General features: G+C 38.2%; 1 protein-coding gene across 1 annotated transcript in view; it reads right to left on the bottom strand.

Moving 5' to 3' along the window:
• Positions 1-13,247, bottom strand: part of CSTF3 (cleavage stimulation factor subunit 3) — a 78,280-nt gene that overhangs the window by 17,143 nt on the left and 47,890 nt on the right. Inside the window, exons 4-8 of the mRNA XM_037899881.2 lie at positions 3,128-3,160; positions 2,541-2,638; positions 635-701; positions 513-547; positions 278-404 (exon numbers count right to left, since the gene is read on the bottom strand). Coding sequence (XP_037755809.1) covers positions 278-404; positions 513-547; positions 635-701; positions 2,541-2,638; positions 3,128-3,160 — 360 coding nt within the window. The remainder of the gene's footprint in view (positions 1-277; positions 405-512; positions 548-634; positions 702-2,540; positions 2,639-3,127; positions 3,161-13,247) is intronic.

Here is a 13,247-nt window from a genome sequence, read left to right as displayed (position 1 = left end):
ACAAACTATATGAAAAGGGAAAAATTCTCAAAGTTTATCCGAACAAATAGTCTGTAAGTGAAGAAATACAAAGAAACAAATTATCACCCTGTAAAATTCTTGCATGGATGCACAAAGAGCTCACCATTGTACATGCAAAACATGCATTGGACTACCTTTTATCTGTTTGCACGCATATATAGGGTGGACACAATTCTGGGACCAACTTTTAGTAGTTTTTAAGACAGGATTTTCTAAACAAACCTAAAATCACAAACAATTTTATTTTCTCAGTTACCTCTTCATATTTGTTATAATCTCTCCAGAGTTGTTCAATGTTGATCATTGGGTTCACACAACCTCGCTGGTAAACCCTACGAACAGCAGTTATCCTCTGGTTTTCTGCATAAGATCCAACTGCCTCTCTAATAGTGAAGTGAGACACTAACATGTCAGTAATTAAAACACTGTAACTTTTATAAAACATTATAATTACATGAATTAACTTTTAAAATATACTTAAAAGTACTTACACGCCTTTCAAAAAATTGATGTAATCGACCCAGATCTATGTAAAAAAAAACCCCAGAAAAAATCAAATCAAGAAGCACTTAGTACAGTAATCAGAAATAACTAGTTAGATAACAAAACATACCTGGTATGACATGATTTCCATGCCGATTTTATCCAGAGCAAAGTCATATGCCTGAGCCATTTTTTCTCTGAAAAAATGCCACAATATTGAAAACATTCAGAGCTAGGACTAGGTTTTATCAATTTTAATAAATAGTATTTATTTTAAAAACTCTTTTAGCAACAAATTCTAAATATATATTTAAGTAAAAAAGACTAGTGCTGTAAAACAGGTGTTTGGTTTCCTTAAACTCCTGGCATTCTGTATTCAGACAATTACCACAAGCAAGGAAGTTAAAAGGAAAACTGTAGCTGGCCTAGTGCACTGATGGCAGTACGTAATGCTCTCGTGTGCCTGGGGCTCTCTCTTCTTAGATGACTGGAGCTCACATATGCCATGTGCACCAGGAATAGAGGAGATAAGGCCAGTTGCTCTATAAATATTCCTTGCTGACTGATTTACTTAGTGGCAATACCTGAAAGAGATTAGGAATCCCTGAGAAAAACAACAAAAAGCAGTTAAGAATTAAAAGGAGTGGTTTATAATTAAAAAAATTGAATGAACCTGGTTTTTACTTTGAAATGCTCTTCTTCCCCTCCCTCCATAAAAATTACTTCTTTTTAATAATCAAAAGATTTCATGGAAATTTTTTTAAAAATCTTTCAACCATCAACCTCTCGCTGCCCCGGTCTCTGCCAAAAACTGTAATTTTGTTTTCACTCTCCCTTTTTCCATCTTCCCACCTCCCTTTTCACCCCCTTCTCCACACATTTTGCCACTGAAAAAAGGGTTAGGGAATATAAGACAAAGGAAAGGGGAGAACAAATACCCCCAAAAATGTGATTTTTCATATTTTTAATTGATATTTTTAAATTAAAAATTCTGATTTTCTTCATCAAATTTATTTACCATTTTTAACAGCAGTAGTAATGAGTATGTATAGCTTCGCTAAGTGATGACTGTGGAGAGAACATGACAACAACCTACAGCTTCTTAAAGTGTAAACATTAAGGCCACGTCTACAATACAAGTGCTACAGCAGCACGGCTATGCCACTGCAGCTATGCTGCTGTAGTGCCATAGCGTAGACGCTTCTTGCAGCATCAGAAGGAGTTTTTCCATTGGTATCACTAATCCACCTCTCCAAGCAGCAGTAGCAGAGTCGACAGAAGTATTCTGCAGTAATCTAGCCACATCTACATCAGGGGTTAAATCAGCTTAATTTCGGTGCTTGGGGGTGTGAATTTTTCATGCCTCTAAGTGCTACAGCTATGTCGATCTAACTTGTAAGTGTAGGCCAGGCCTTTGGATGGAGAGGAATTTAGTGCAGTACGCAGGAGTATAAGTAGGAGAAATGGGATGAAATTAAGGAAAGAAAAGTTTAAAATGAATATCCAAAAATTCTTCCCAACACCATGATGTATTAAGTTCTAGAATAATCTTCCCAGGCCTTGTCTAAACTAGAGTTCTTCAACTCTTCCCACCTCGAATATTGAATCTTGATTAAAGCTAACACTTGAGCTCTATTACTTGACCATCAATCCTGGTCTACAGGAGGCTTTTATTATTTGCCCCCATTGACCAGAAAGTTTAAAATTAGATTAGACTAGGCAAAAGATAATGTATGATAGGGAACAATCCCTCATTAACAGGCAAATGGACAGGACAATTTACTTCTCTAACTTCTCTGGTTGTCTCAAGGAAGCAACTTTATCTGCTATTTTATATGGAGCATGAGTATGGCAACTGCCTACCAGAAAGAATCAAGAGAAAATGTTTCTGGAACAGAGAGCAGGCGATATCTTATAGACCCATTATCATCAGAGCCAGGTTTGTCAAGACAAAACCCCTGTTCAATGCCTTGTAAAGGAAAAGAGAACCACCACCAAAACTAAATAAGAATTTGGAACAAACCATTTTTACTTACTTGTAACTGGGTAGCTTTCCCTTGGTTTCACGTACATACGAAAGGTAACACTTCCATAAATCTATGTGTAGCACTTTCATAAGGCATCTTTGAAACAACTGTTAATATATGGAGAAAACATGATCAGGAATCCAAGAACAAAAATTAGATTTTTATATTATTTCTTTGAGCGCCTCAATTAAAACCTTCTCTGTTATTCTGAGCTGAAATGTATTGGAAAGAATACCTAAAATACCCACTGATTTGATAAGATTATCTTCATGTTAGGTAGTGAGAACTGGCGAGGTATAAAATGCAGGACAATTGTTCTGCTCACCCCACTGTTTACAGTGTGTTGACAGCAATAAAACCCACTTTAGTGATCATACTTCTAAGGTATCCTTGGATAAACTGGATAAAAAAAGAATGACTCAGATAAAATATTCAATGCAAACTGCAGTTCTTTCCAATTTCTACCCCAGCCTAATGAGATGATACCTGGTCTCCTTATAAATATATATTTCATATGTAAGGTCCTAAGAATTTTTTGTTTTAAAAACCAAAATCTTAAAAATTACATAAAGTATAGAATTTATTATTGGACTCACCTTTTCTACTTTGTCGTAATTTTTTGCTTTAATCTGTAGGGAAGCAGAAAAGAATAAATAAATTGGAAAAATCCTATTTTTAAAAGTAAATTTTGTATACGCAGTGATGAAATGGTTTGTCTGTGTTTAGAGTAATAATGAGTTCTAGTCCACTAGGCCACATTGCCTCCCTATATTTCAACACAACATAACTCTGCAAAATTATTATTCATTGTACAAGAAGCCTCTATTTTTCTTGGCTATTTCTGTTTTTAGGGCCAAGTCTTAGTTCTATTGCAGTCAAATGGAGGTTTACTTCATTGACTTCCAACAGGACCAAAATTTCAGCCTTAATGAGCATTCTTACTTATATTCTGTATTGGAAGTCAAATTTTCTAAGTTGGACACTTACTTTAAGGTGCTAAATTGTGGACTTAAGTGCACAAAAACAGATACTAGTTACCTCTGTGCCCATCTGATCGTCCAGATTCTGGGCACCCCATCGTAACCACCCTAGTTTGAATATTGAGCTAAATGGGTCATTTCATTTATCAATCCACTATAACATTTGAATGATGTTCTGTAACGTATTGCTGGCAAACATCATTACATCATGCTGAAAAGTGTATGTATTAAAATAAACCTCCTGAAATGTTCAAACAAGAGTTGGCTGAATAACAAAGTATTCTTGAGTAAACCCAGTAAATTCAGCTCTCTCACATTTGTGGAGTCATATTATTTATCATTTGGAAGTATGTTAGCAACTTCTACAAATTTCAGCAAGAGCGATTATTCATCCCAACTCCATACCAGAAGAATATTATTTTCCTGTTAAAAGTTTCAGTCATCCAATTAGAAAGCAGAAATATCCAGGGATTTATGTGACCAATCGTTCATTAACTGAACCTGATTTCTGAGTAATCTTAGTTAAGGCAACTTTTTAGTCACGGGTATTTTTAGTAAAACTCATGGACAGGTCATGGGCAGTAAACAAAAATTCATGGCCTGTGACCCGACCATGAGTTTTACTATATACCCCTAACTAAAACTTGGGCCAGCGTTTCTCTATGGGGATGGTCTGGGGGCACCACGGGTGCTGGAGGAGGTGGCCTGGCTGGGGCAGGGTGGGGGGGGCAGGTGTGGTGCGTGACTTGGGACCCCCGCTGATGCTGGGGGGAGGGTGGGGATGGAGTGTGGCCCAGGACCCCCCCGCTAGTGGGGGGGGTTAGGAGGGGGTTGGCGGGGCAGGCAGGCTCTCTACCCAGCTCCAACCAGCATGTCCCTGCAGCTCCTAGGTGGAGGGCCTGGGGGCTCTGTGCGCTGCTCCCACCACAAGCACCGGCTCTGCAGCTCCCATTGGCTGGCAACCACAGCCAATTGGAGCTGGGGGGTGGGGCTGCCGCCTGCAGGCACAGACAGTGCGCGGAGCCACCTGGCTCCTCTGCCTAGGAGCTGCAGAGACATGCCGGTGGAAGCCAGGAAGCCCGCTTCTCTCCCCCCCCCCCAAGGTCAGTGCCGCCCCGCACTTCAACCGTCTGCCCAGAGCCCCCTCACACACACCCAAACTTCTGCAGGCAACCCCTGAGCCAGCTGCACCATCCGCTGCAGAAGTCATGGTATCTTAGTCATAGTAAACAGTTTGCAAACAACCAAAAGGCTCAAACTTGTTCGGTTGGTTGCATTATTCAGCAAATATTTACAAATAATAAATATATTAGAAAAATTAAGGATCAGTTTGTGAATGTTCACAAACAGGAAAACGGCTAAATTTGCCAACTAGTTTTATGTGAAATAAGGAATTTGCTTTATAGTTTAGAACAAAATTCTGCTTTCCTATCAGTTACGGAACCAGTCTTACAATACGAGGAAATGACTGTAAACTCCCCAAACTGTAAGCCCAAACCAACAGAGTTCAGCTTTCAACCCATAAATATTTATATTTTCACAGAGCACAGCAATAATAGTGAACTCTATGTGAGGCTGCTAATGACCAGCTGGGTTAACAGCCTTTGGTGTCACCTTGGACCATCTATTCCACTGGCCAGGAAACAAATGTTCCTGGTCAATATTTATGAAGTAAACCACAACAGAGGAGGAAAAAATATATACTTCTGCAGTTCCTAAAGGCCCTAATCAGGATCAGGGCCCTATTTTCCTAGGTACTGGCCAAACTTATAAAGACCATGTTCCCTGACCCAAAGAAAGAGAGAGAGAGAGAGAAAAAAAAAGAATTTTACCAAGAAGTCAGAGAAACACCAGTTGCTTTTCACTAGTAACATGGAGACTATCTGTAACCTCTAGTGGGATTTTGAAAAAGTTGATGTATGTATTATAAATAACTGACGGCTCTGGAATAAATACATAGTTGAAGTCTCATAGACCTGCTTATAGCTTAACTGTACTGCAGCCTTACAGTCTGTGACAAACAGATCCTCTCAAGTTTATTACAGCCCTATATTTATGCTGTACACAATTAGCTCATAATTACTACAAATATAAAATCAAAAGACAAAGATCTCATCTAATTTTTAGCCCATTTGTTCCCACATAGTTCTGTGACTGGAAGTTCACAAGGCTAATGAACAAACTAAGTTGTGCGTGTAAGTCATCCCAACATCTTCATATAAAAGTTCAGCTTGATGCTAAGATTCCCTCCCATTACAGAAGCCATCCCAGGAACTGCAGCCTCTGGTTAGCTTTATAGTCTTATCAAACTAACTGGGATAATGTATGAATATGTGACTTTGCTTTTGTTTGAATGGTTAAATGTCTAGTTGTCATTTCTGTCTTCCAGCTTTATTTGTAGGAACACACTGCATGCATTTCTGAATGTTCAGTTTATGTCCTTAAGTATCTAGCTGAAATGCATACTTTGTCTTCTCAGGAGATTGAGGGCCTCTAGTCCATATTTTTACCACTTCCAGGACTGATTATTATATTTCCCTTTCCCCTGGCTTACCAGACAATTTATACAAAAGACAGCTTCTAGCTTTTTTCTGAATCATGGATGATTTTCCAAGCCAATCAGCCAAGTTTGTACCATTTCTCTGACATTCAAAAACAAATCTCACAAATCCCAGGAGGAACACAGAACTAGGAGAGGGATGAGAGAGCCCTTTCCCTTTAATTTATACAAACATCTCCACATGCAGGATGGAGCACTAAATACATTAACCAACATCTTTGACTTATTTGTGGTGAAAAAGGGCAACTGTACCATAAAATCCAAGGGACAGAATCACAATTCCTGCTAATGAACAGTAACTGACAAACAGTATTATAATATCTTACGAAAGGAAATGAAAGCCTGCCCTTAGCCCTGGACCTAAGTCTGATTAGATATGCAGATAAACTCTATAATTAAACTGAGGGAAACATGTACAGTAAATAATAAGTAATAGTATCATCTTTCTAGGATTAATGCTATGAAGGAACCTTCCCCGTAAAAGAAAGGAGAAGGAACATTAGCCATTTCCAGAATTCATCCGGTGGGCCCCAATATATTTCCATGCGTATTTAAACATTTACAGAAACACATGGAACTGATCCACTAATACCCAAGTAAACATTTTATTAAAGCCAACTCCAAAAGCTTGCCCATATCCCATGAACAAAACAAACTATTTTAACAGGAGTTACCAACTCCAGCAAACTTCCTGTGAATCATGCGCACCTTGTCAAAGACACAAAAAACAAATCGGTTGCTTCAATATTAACAAACACATTTCAACAGTAATATTTCTTTACCAATTTTACCTTAAAGTGTGAACTGCTTTCTTAATTTTTAAAGGCTATAAACAAACAAGAGATATTAAGGAGATCAATAAACCCTATATCCTACTCCTGATTTTGACACAGGTCAATGACAGCACATCACCTTTGCAGTCTCAACATGGCACCTGCTCCCTGCTTAATACTGGCTCCAACTTAAGGTCTTGATTTTTCAGGATTTCAGTGTGCAGAAACCCATCTATCGTAGGACTGCCTCTCCTTCCTTGACCTGACCCTACCAGCAGCAGGGATGCTGGAGCTGACTCTACTGAAACTGAGATTTGCAAGGAGACCTGCCTTTCTCAGTATCTGCCCCACAGCTCTGGAACTTCCTTTCTACAAGATACCATTGATCATGGATCTCATGACCTTACATTTCACTCTTAATACTCGTCTCATAACACTTTATTTCATCCAATAACTGCCCAACAGACAGTGAAACACACACCCAAGTAGAAGGCTCACAAATAAAGGATAGAAAATATAGTTTTACTGACAGCTTTAAGTATATATGTTGCCTCTCATGACACTGATGAGCATGTGGTAGGATAATTAAAATAGATTTTAAGGCTGCATTTACAGGGTAGGTTGAGCTATGTTCAGGTCCACAGACTAGAAGACCTAACCACACAGGTACAAATAGGCTAAATTTGCATAAATATGCTAAGGTATTAGCAGTCACTCCTTAAAGTAGAAGGGAGAAAGTCTGCAAATGTAAGTTCCATCTGTGCTAGAAAAAATATGCTTGCAGTAAAAAAAGGATCCTTAAACCAAAAGGAATGGAAATTATTTAGCTTGAAAAGCTATGAGTGAAGTACTCTGTTCCTGAATTTCAGGCTTAGCTATAGCCAGCTTCTTGATTCTCTTTGACGTTTTAAGGCCACTGCCTATCTAGGTTTATGAAATGTATATATCATTATATCCTCATTTAATTAACGCTTTCTCATATAGCAGTGCATATTTCAGACCTTTCCTCTCTCATTTGATTTGTAATATATTCTTCACGGCTCTTGTTTATTTATAGCCATTAAACATTATGGAAGAAGTTCATACTTTATTTTCAAAAAAATTTTCAAAGATCCTATTTGCATTCTTTTATTTTGTAACAGGAGAGAAAAGTGCTGGAATATTTAAAAACTAACGAAAAAAGAAACAGTTTGCATGGTAAATCCTATTGCTCTTGTTTTTTCAGTGCTTTCAAAATTTTTACCCTTTAGCTATGGAGCCACAGGATAAAAGCTCTTGGCCTTTTCTCATTCTCCATGAGGAGGTAGGAATCCATGAGGACACAGTGAACAAGGTCTGTTTTAGCCCATGTAGATGTACTTTGTAGATGTACAGTGTAGATGTACTGTTTTAGCCCATGTAGATGTACAATGTAGATGTACTTTCATTATTATTTTAAAACACTAGGAAGATAGGTTTTAAAAGAGCTTGTAGAAGGAGCGCCTTCTAGCTTTGCAGAAGGCCTCAAATAAACATTCCTATTTATACATTCTGCTACCTCCCATTCCTTTAACTTCCACAAAGAGGGAAACACGGATTTTGGATCAAGTATTGAAGGAAATATTATTTTGGGTTCTAAACTTTTAACAGCTGCATCAGAGGTTCTATTTACCCTTGCAGCCTCTTGCAATTCATCTGAATCACTCCCTCTTGCTGAATCCTCCTCTAAGCAGAGCCCTAGTTTCCATTTATTCTCCCTAGCCTTGGAAAAGTTCTGTTCATATTTTTATACATATTTAGTGGCCAGTAGTACTTCAGGGACAGCCTTTACCCAGAAGGTAACTTTGCCTTTGTTTTCCCACTCATTTGCAGGGAATAATTTCTTTTGCAAGTGCGACAAGGGGCAGAAGTTGGACTAAAATACTTCCTCCTCCATGTTGGTATAGGGACCCTAACACAGATACTGTCTCTCAATATTCCTGTTCCTTTGATGGCTTCCCACATTCCCCAGTGACCTGATTTCCAGCGCCTTCATTCCTGAATATTTGGAAATGAATTCAGGAACAAAAAGAGTAATTTAAACTCTGAGAATTCAAAACATGAAAGAAATATTACAGAGGAAATCTAAGAAAAAAAAGCCTGTGGGCCTGATTCTGCACTGCCTTGAACCCTATGCAGTCATTTACACCTGTGCAGTGAATGTAAACATTAGAACAGGGGTATTTACAATCACTTTGCAGTCATAAATAACTCCACGAAGTCCCCATAGTGGAAAATTAAACCCTACCATTCCACAAGAGTATGTTTTTTACACACAAAGAGCACAGCATATACAGTACATCTCCCTTTCTACACCTCTATAAAGGATCGTGCATTATGATGCATGCAATAACCATGTAATAAAAAAGCAGCTGGCCTCAGAAGAAGGCATTTCCTGCTCTGACAGGCAATTTAATATTTAACAGAAGAAAATTTTAGAGCGTCCCTGCTGTCCCGGGACACTGTGATAAGAGGTATCAGCTTTGCATACCTCCAGGTATGGAGTACCTATCTACTTCCACTTCTCACTGCTTCTTAATATAATTGGAACATTACAATGTTTGCATAACTTCTCTTAAAAATGTTTACCATGACACCTTACAATTATTTTAACAAAAGTCTCTCATGGGATGCAAACTTTCATGAAGGGTTCAATTCCATCCTATTTTTTTAATTGAGGACGAAGGGGCATAACTGTCAATAGCTTTAAAATTCTCCATTGTTTGTAAGGTCTTGGAAGCTTGAAAAGGACATCTTTATGATTTGGGTCTAATCTTACAAAGTGCTGCTCATCTCTAGGAAGTTTGAAGAGTGCCCTCAACTCTCATTAAAGACAATTGGAAGTGAGAGCTCTCAGCATCTTCAAGGAGGTCTTACAGGCTCATGTCCCTTATCCTCTTCCATTGGGCTAACAGTGATTTTTGACTCTTGTTTCTAATGCAGGAGAAGCCCAGGGGCCTTGGTTCTATTTACTTCTACTTATTAATGTAGAATCTTCATCAAGATCAGCAGAAATAAGGCAATTCTTAGAGCTGAGCATATGAATTAAGTTTTGCCCCTGTTCCCCACAGGAAAGGAGGCCCAAAGCATTTTTTTTTCTAAATCCCACAAGGGATCTAAAAATTGAAATGTATATTAAAAAAATAAACTATTCCTAACATAGTTCACCCTTTGGTCACTGACTAATCATAAATAGACACTAGTGCGGGACCAGCCTGATTTTCTGCATGCGCAAAACAATACAGGCAGCAAGGGGAGTTCAAGACAGATGCTGGTCAGCTGGATTCTGCCACCTGTGAAGAGCCATGGAAAGACTGTTTTGCAGGGCATCTGTGACTTATATTGTCAACCAGAATAACCAGGCATAGTTGAAGGAACAGTGGGGGCAGCCTGCATACGTATCTGCCATGATCAAGGCAAGAGCCCCAACCTGCAACCCCCTATTCACATGACTCCTACATTCAGTATGAAGAGGGTGGCTTAGGGCTGATCTCAGCAACTGTACTTTGCTAGCTTATTAATGCAGGTTATGGGGCATTATGCCTGTTGCTTGGTAACAGCCAAAAGCAAACCAATAAAATCCAAAGGCCCAATTTTTGATCCAAAGTATTTGAACACCCCTTTAAAAATATTTTTGAAAAGATAAAGGCAATACAAAGTTAGATAGTGCAAATTTATTCTGTTATGCATGTGTTACTGCTGTATGAAGGACCAAGGGAGCTCTCCACTACATGAGTTACAGCTGGTCACAGGAAGGCTGCCCCTATGACTGACTAACATTCAGAGTTCAGTGCAATGTGAATACAGCGGCAGAGCTGACAATTTTAGAAGAAAGCTACTCCTGCGTATTTCAGACACATGCAGATTATATGGTGAAAAAAAAAAAAAAAATCAGTCCTTGGATGAATCCTACCCCCCACTGAAGCCAATGTGAGTTATGGCATTGATTTCAGTGGGATCAGGCTTTCAACTCCCCTTTTTAAAAAAACCTCAACTCTGTTTTTAATAAGTAATTGAGATGCTGCAACTGAAATCTTTCCTTAGGAAAAAAAATATCAGCCCACATTACACTGGTCATCAGTTTACTAGACCATTAATACTGGATTGCTGTAACTGATTATAAAAAGCATAACAGGCACCAGATACTGCCCCCTTCTGCCTCAGTCAGCTTGCTTTGTGCCACTGGAAAGGTATAGAGGGGGAATGGCCACAACATCTGTGCTGGAGCTTCCCTAATATGGTGCAATCGCCACAGGTACTATAGATGCCAGAGCCTGTTCCACACCCCACTTACAGTTCTTGGCTTCAGAGCTATGTCAAGATTGTAGAACAGGACATAGCCAGAGCACACCTCACTCTAGCTATCCCAAGCAGGCACAGTCTAGAGCATGATGTAGGCTGTTCTAAACGTTGTTAAGCTAGGGCTGACATAAAACCAACCTCAAGGTCAGGGAGTCAAAACCAACTCTCTGACCGCTTCCCGCAGGCTATACTTAGAGGAGACTGGGTGCAGGAGAGAATCCAGATCTAATTTACTGTGTGAAAAAATTTACATGCTCATGAAGTCTAAAAACAATCAACATAAAGGTAAGACAAGTTTGTCACATTTTGGACCAGACAATACAAATCTAAAACCCTTTCTTTAAAATGCTTTCTACTTTTATAAATATTTTTAAGATAGAAGCAGCCCATTTTGCTTCAAGCAGCAGTGGTTTACAAGTTTACAGCATGAGAATCCAACAGCTCCAATATTTATTTGTATTGCAAGGTTTATTTTTTTTCAAATCTGGGTGCTACTGAGAATGACAAACACGAGTAAAACTGTGATAAAATCCATTCAGAAGAAAAAGTATTTTTAGAGTATATCAAAAACTTATGATTTTTCCTCAGTAGGAATAGTAAATTAAAAAAAAATAAATCAACTAGACTTTTAGTACCTGATTCTAACCTCACATCTACCTTACACCAGTGTAACTACACTGAATTTCATCGGAGTTACTTCTGATTTACAAAGCAGAGATATAAAGAGCAGGCCCTTTGGATGTATTAACTATTAGTGGGTTCTGAGTCTATTTTCATGTCCAGGCTAACGTAAGAAATCTTTTAAAAATACATAAAATTAAGCTACTGCCAAACTATTTGAGACATTTGCATCTAGGCACCATCTTGCTGAACAAGGATTGATGTGCAAGGACACCTAATATTTATAATTCTCAGAGACAGATTTAGGAGGTGATGTGTAGGCAAACTCTGAAATCCACTTATACCCACAGATACCATATAAAGGACTGAGTTGGTGTGTAAGTTACATGCTGAAGAACCTAAAGAATTAAAGTAAGGAGAAGAGTCTACTTTCACTTGCACCTGCTTACATCCTTTTTCATGCTTTTCTTAATAGCAGTCTGTTTTCTTACTCCTCAGGACAAGTCAGACTATTTTGAATTCTCAGATTCTTCAGTGGACCAAAATACAAAGGGATGGGTAAGAAGGGGTCTGATTCTAATAGGAGACTAATTTGATGTAACATAGTTGTTGGGAAGGAGGCAGGGCAGAAGATTTTAAATTGCAGTTTCTCTCACCTCTAACTTTGACCCTTAACATTTAAACAATAAGCGTTCTTGGATGCAGCTGACACTGCAGACTATTTCATTTTTGATACCTGCAATCTTATTTTATCAAGATAATACTCAGGTTAGGTTGAAATTAAATTTAAAAATCTGAGATCTGTTCCTCTACTGCAGCTGTGATGCAGTGGGTTATATGAAACTATTAAAGAGATTATATTTGGATATTAATATTTAACACTTTTCAAATATTCACAAAATTAATTCTCACATCACTTTTATGAACTACATATTACCTCTATTTTACTGATAGGGAAACAGAGGTAAAGAACTTAGGTGATTTGACCATGGACACAGGAATCGACAATGATAAAGTTAGGGTTGGAATTTTAGGAACTACTGCTATAATATTTCCTTTATTTTTATCCTTAAAAAAACAAACCCTGCAAATTAAGCTAATCCCAGATTTGTTACCATGTGTGTTCATAATTTTTATCCTTGTCCTCCCTTCGTTACCTTCAATTGTTGTGTCTTGTCTTAATCCAGATCATAAACTCTTCAGGACAGGGAATGTCACTTTGTATTTCTACAGTTTTCAGAACTACAGAACCCCAATCTGACCGGTGCACCTGAGTGCTTCTGTAATAATAAGTAATAGAAAGAGGAGTTCCTGGCTCTTAGTTCTGTGATCAGACCATCCATTATAATAGAAGATTCATTTCAGCTCTGTATTTCATAGATCCAATCATAAGTAATTCTTATTGTCCAGTTGAATTGTTACAAAATAAACGTATTATACTATAATAACAAGAAGCTCATAG

This window comes from Chelonia mydas, chromosome 6, assembly GCF_015237465.2.
Source record: "Chelonia mydas isolate rCheMyd1 chromosome 6, rCheMyd1.pri.v2, whole genome shotgun sequence".
NCBI lineage: Eukaryota > Metazoa > Chordata > Testudines > Cheloniidae > Chelonia > Chelonia mydas.
Note: the sequence above shows the minus strand (reverse complement) of the source record. Positions and strands in the feature narration are given on the sequence as shown.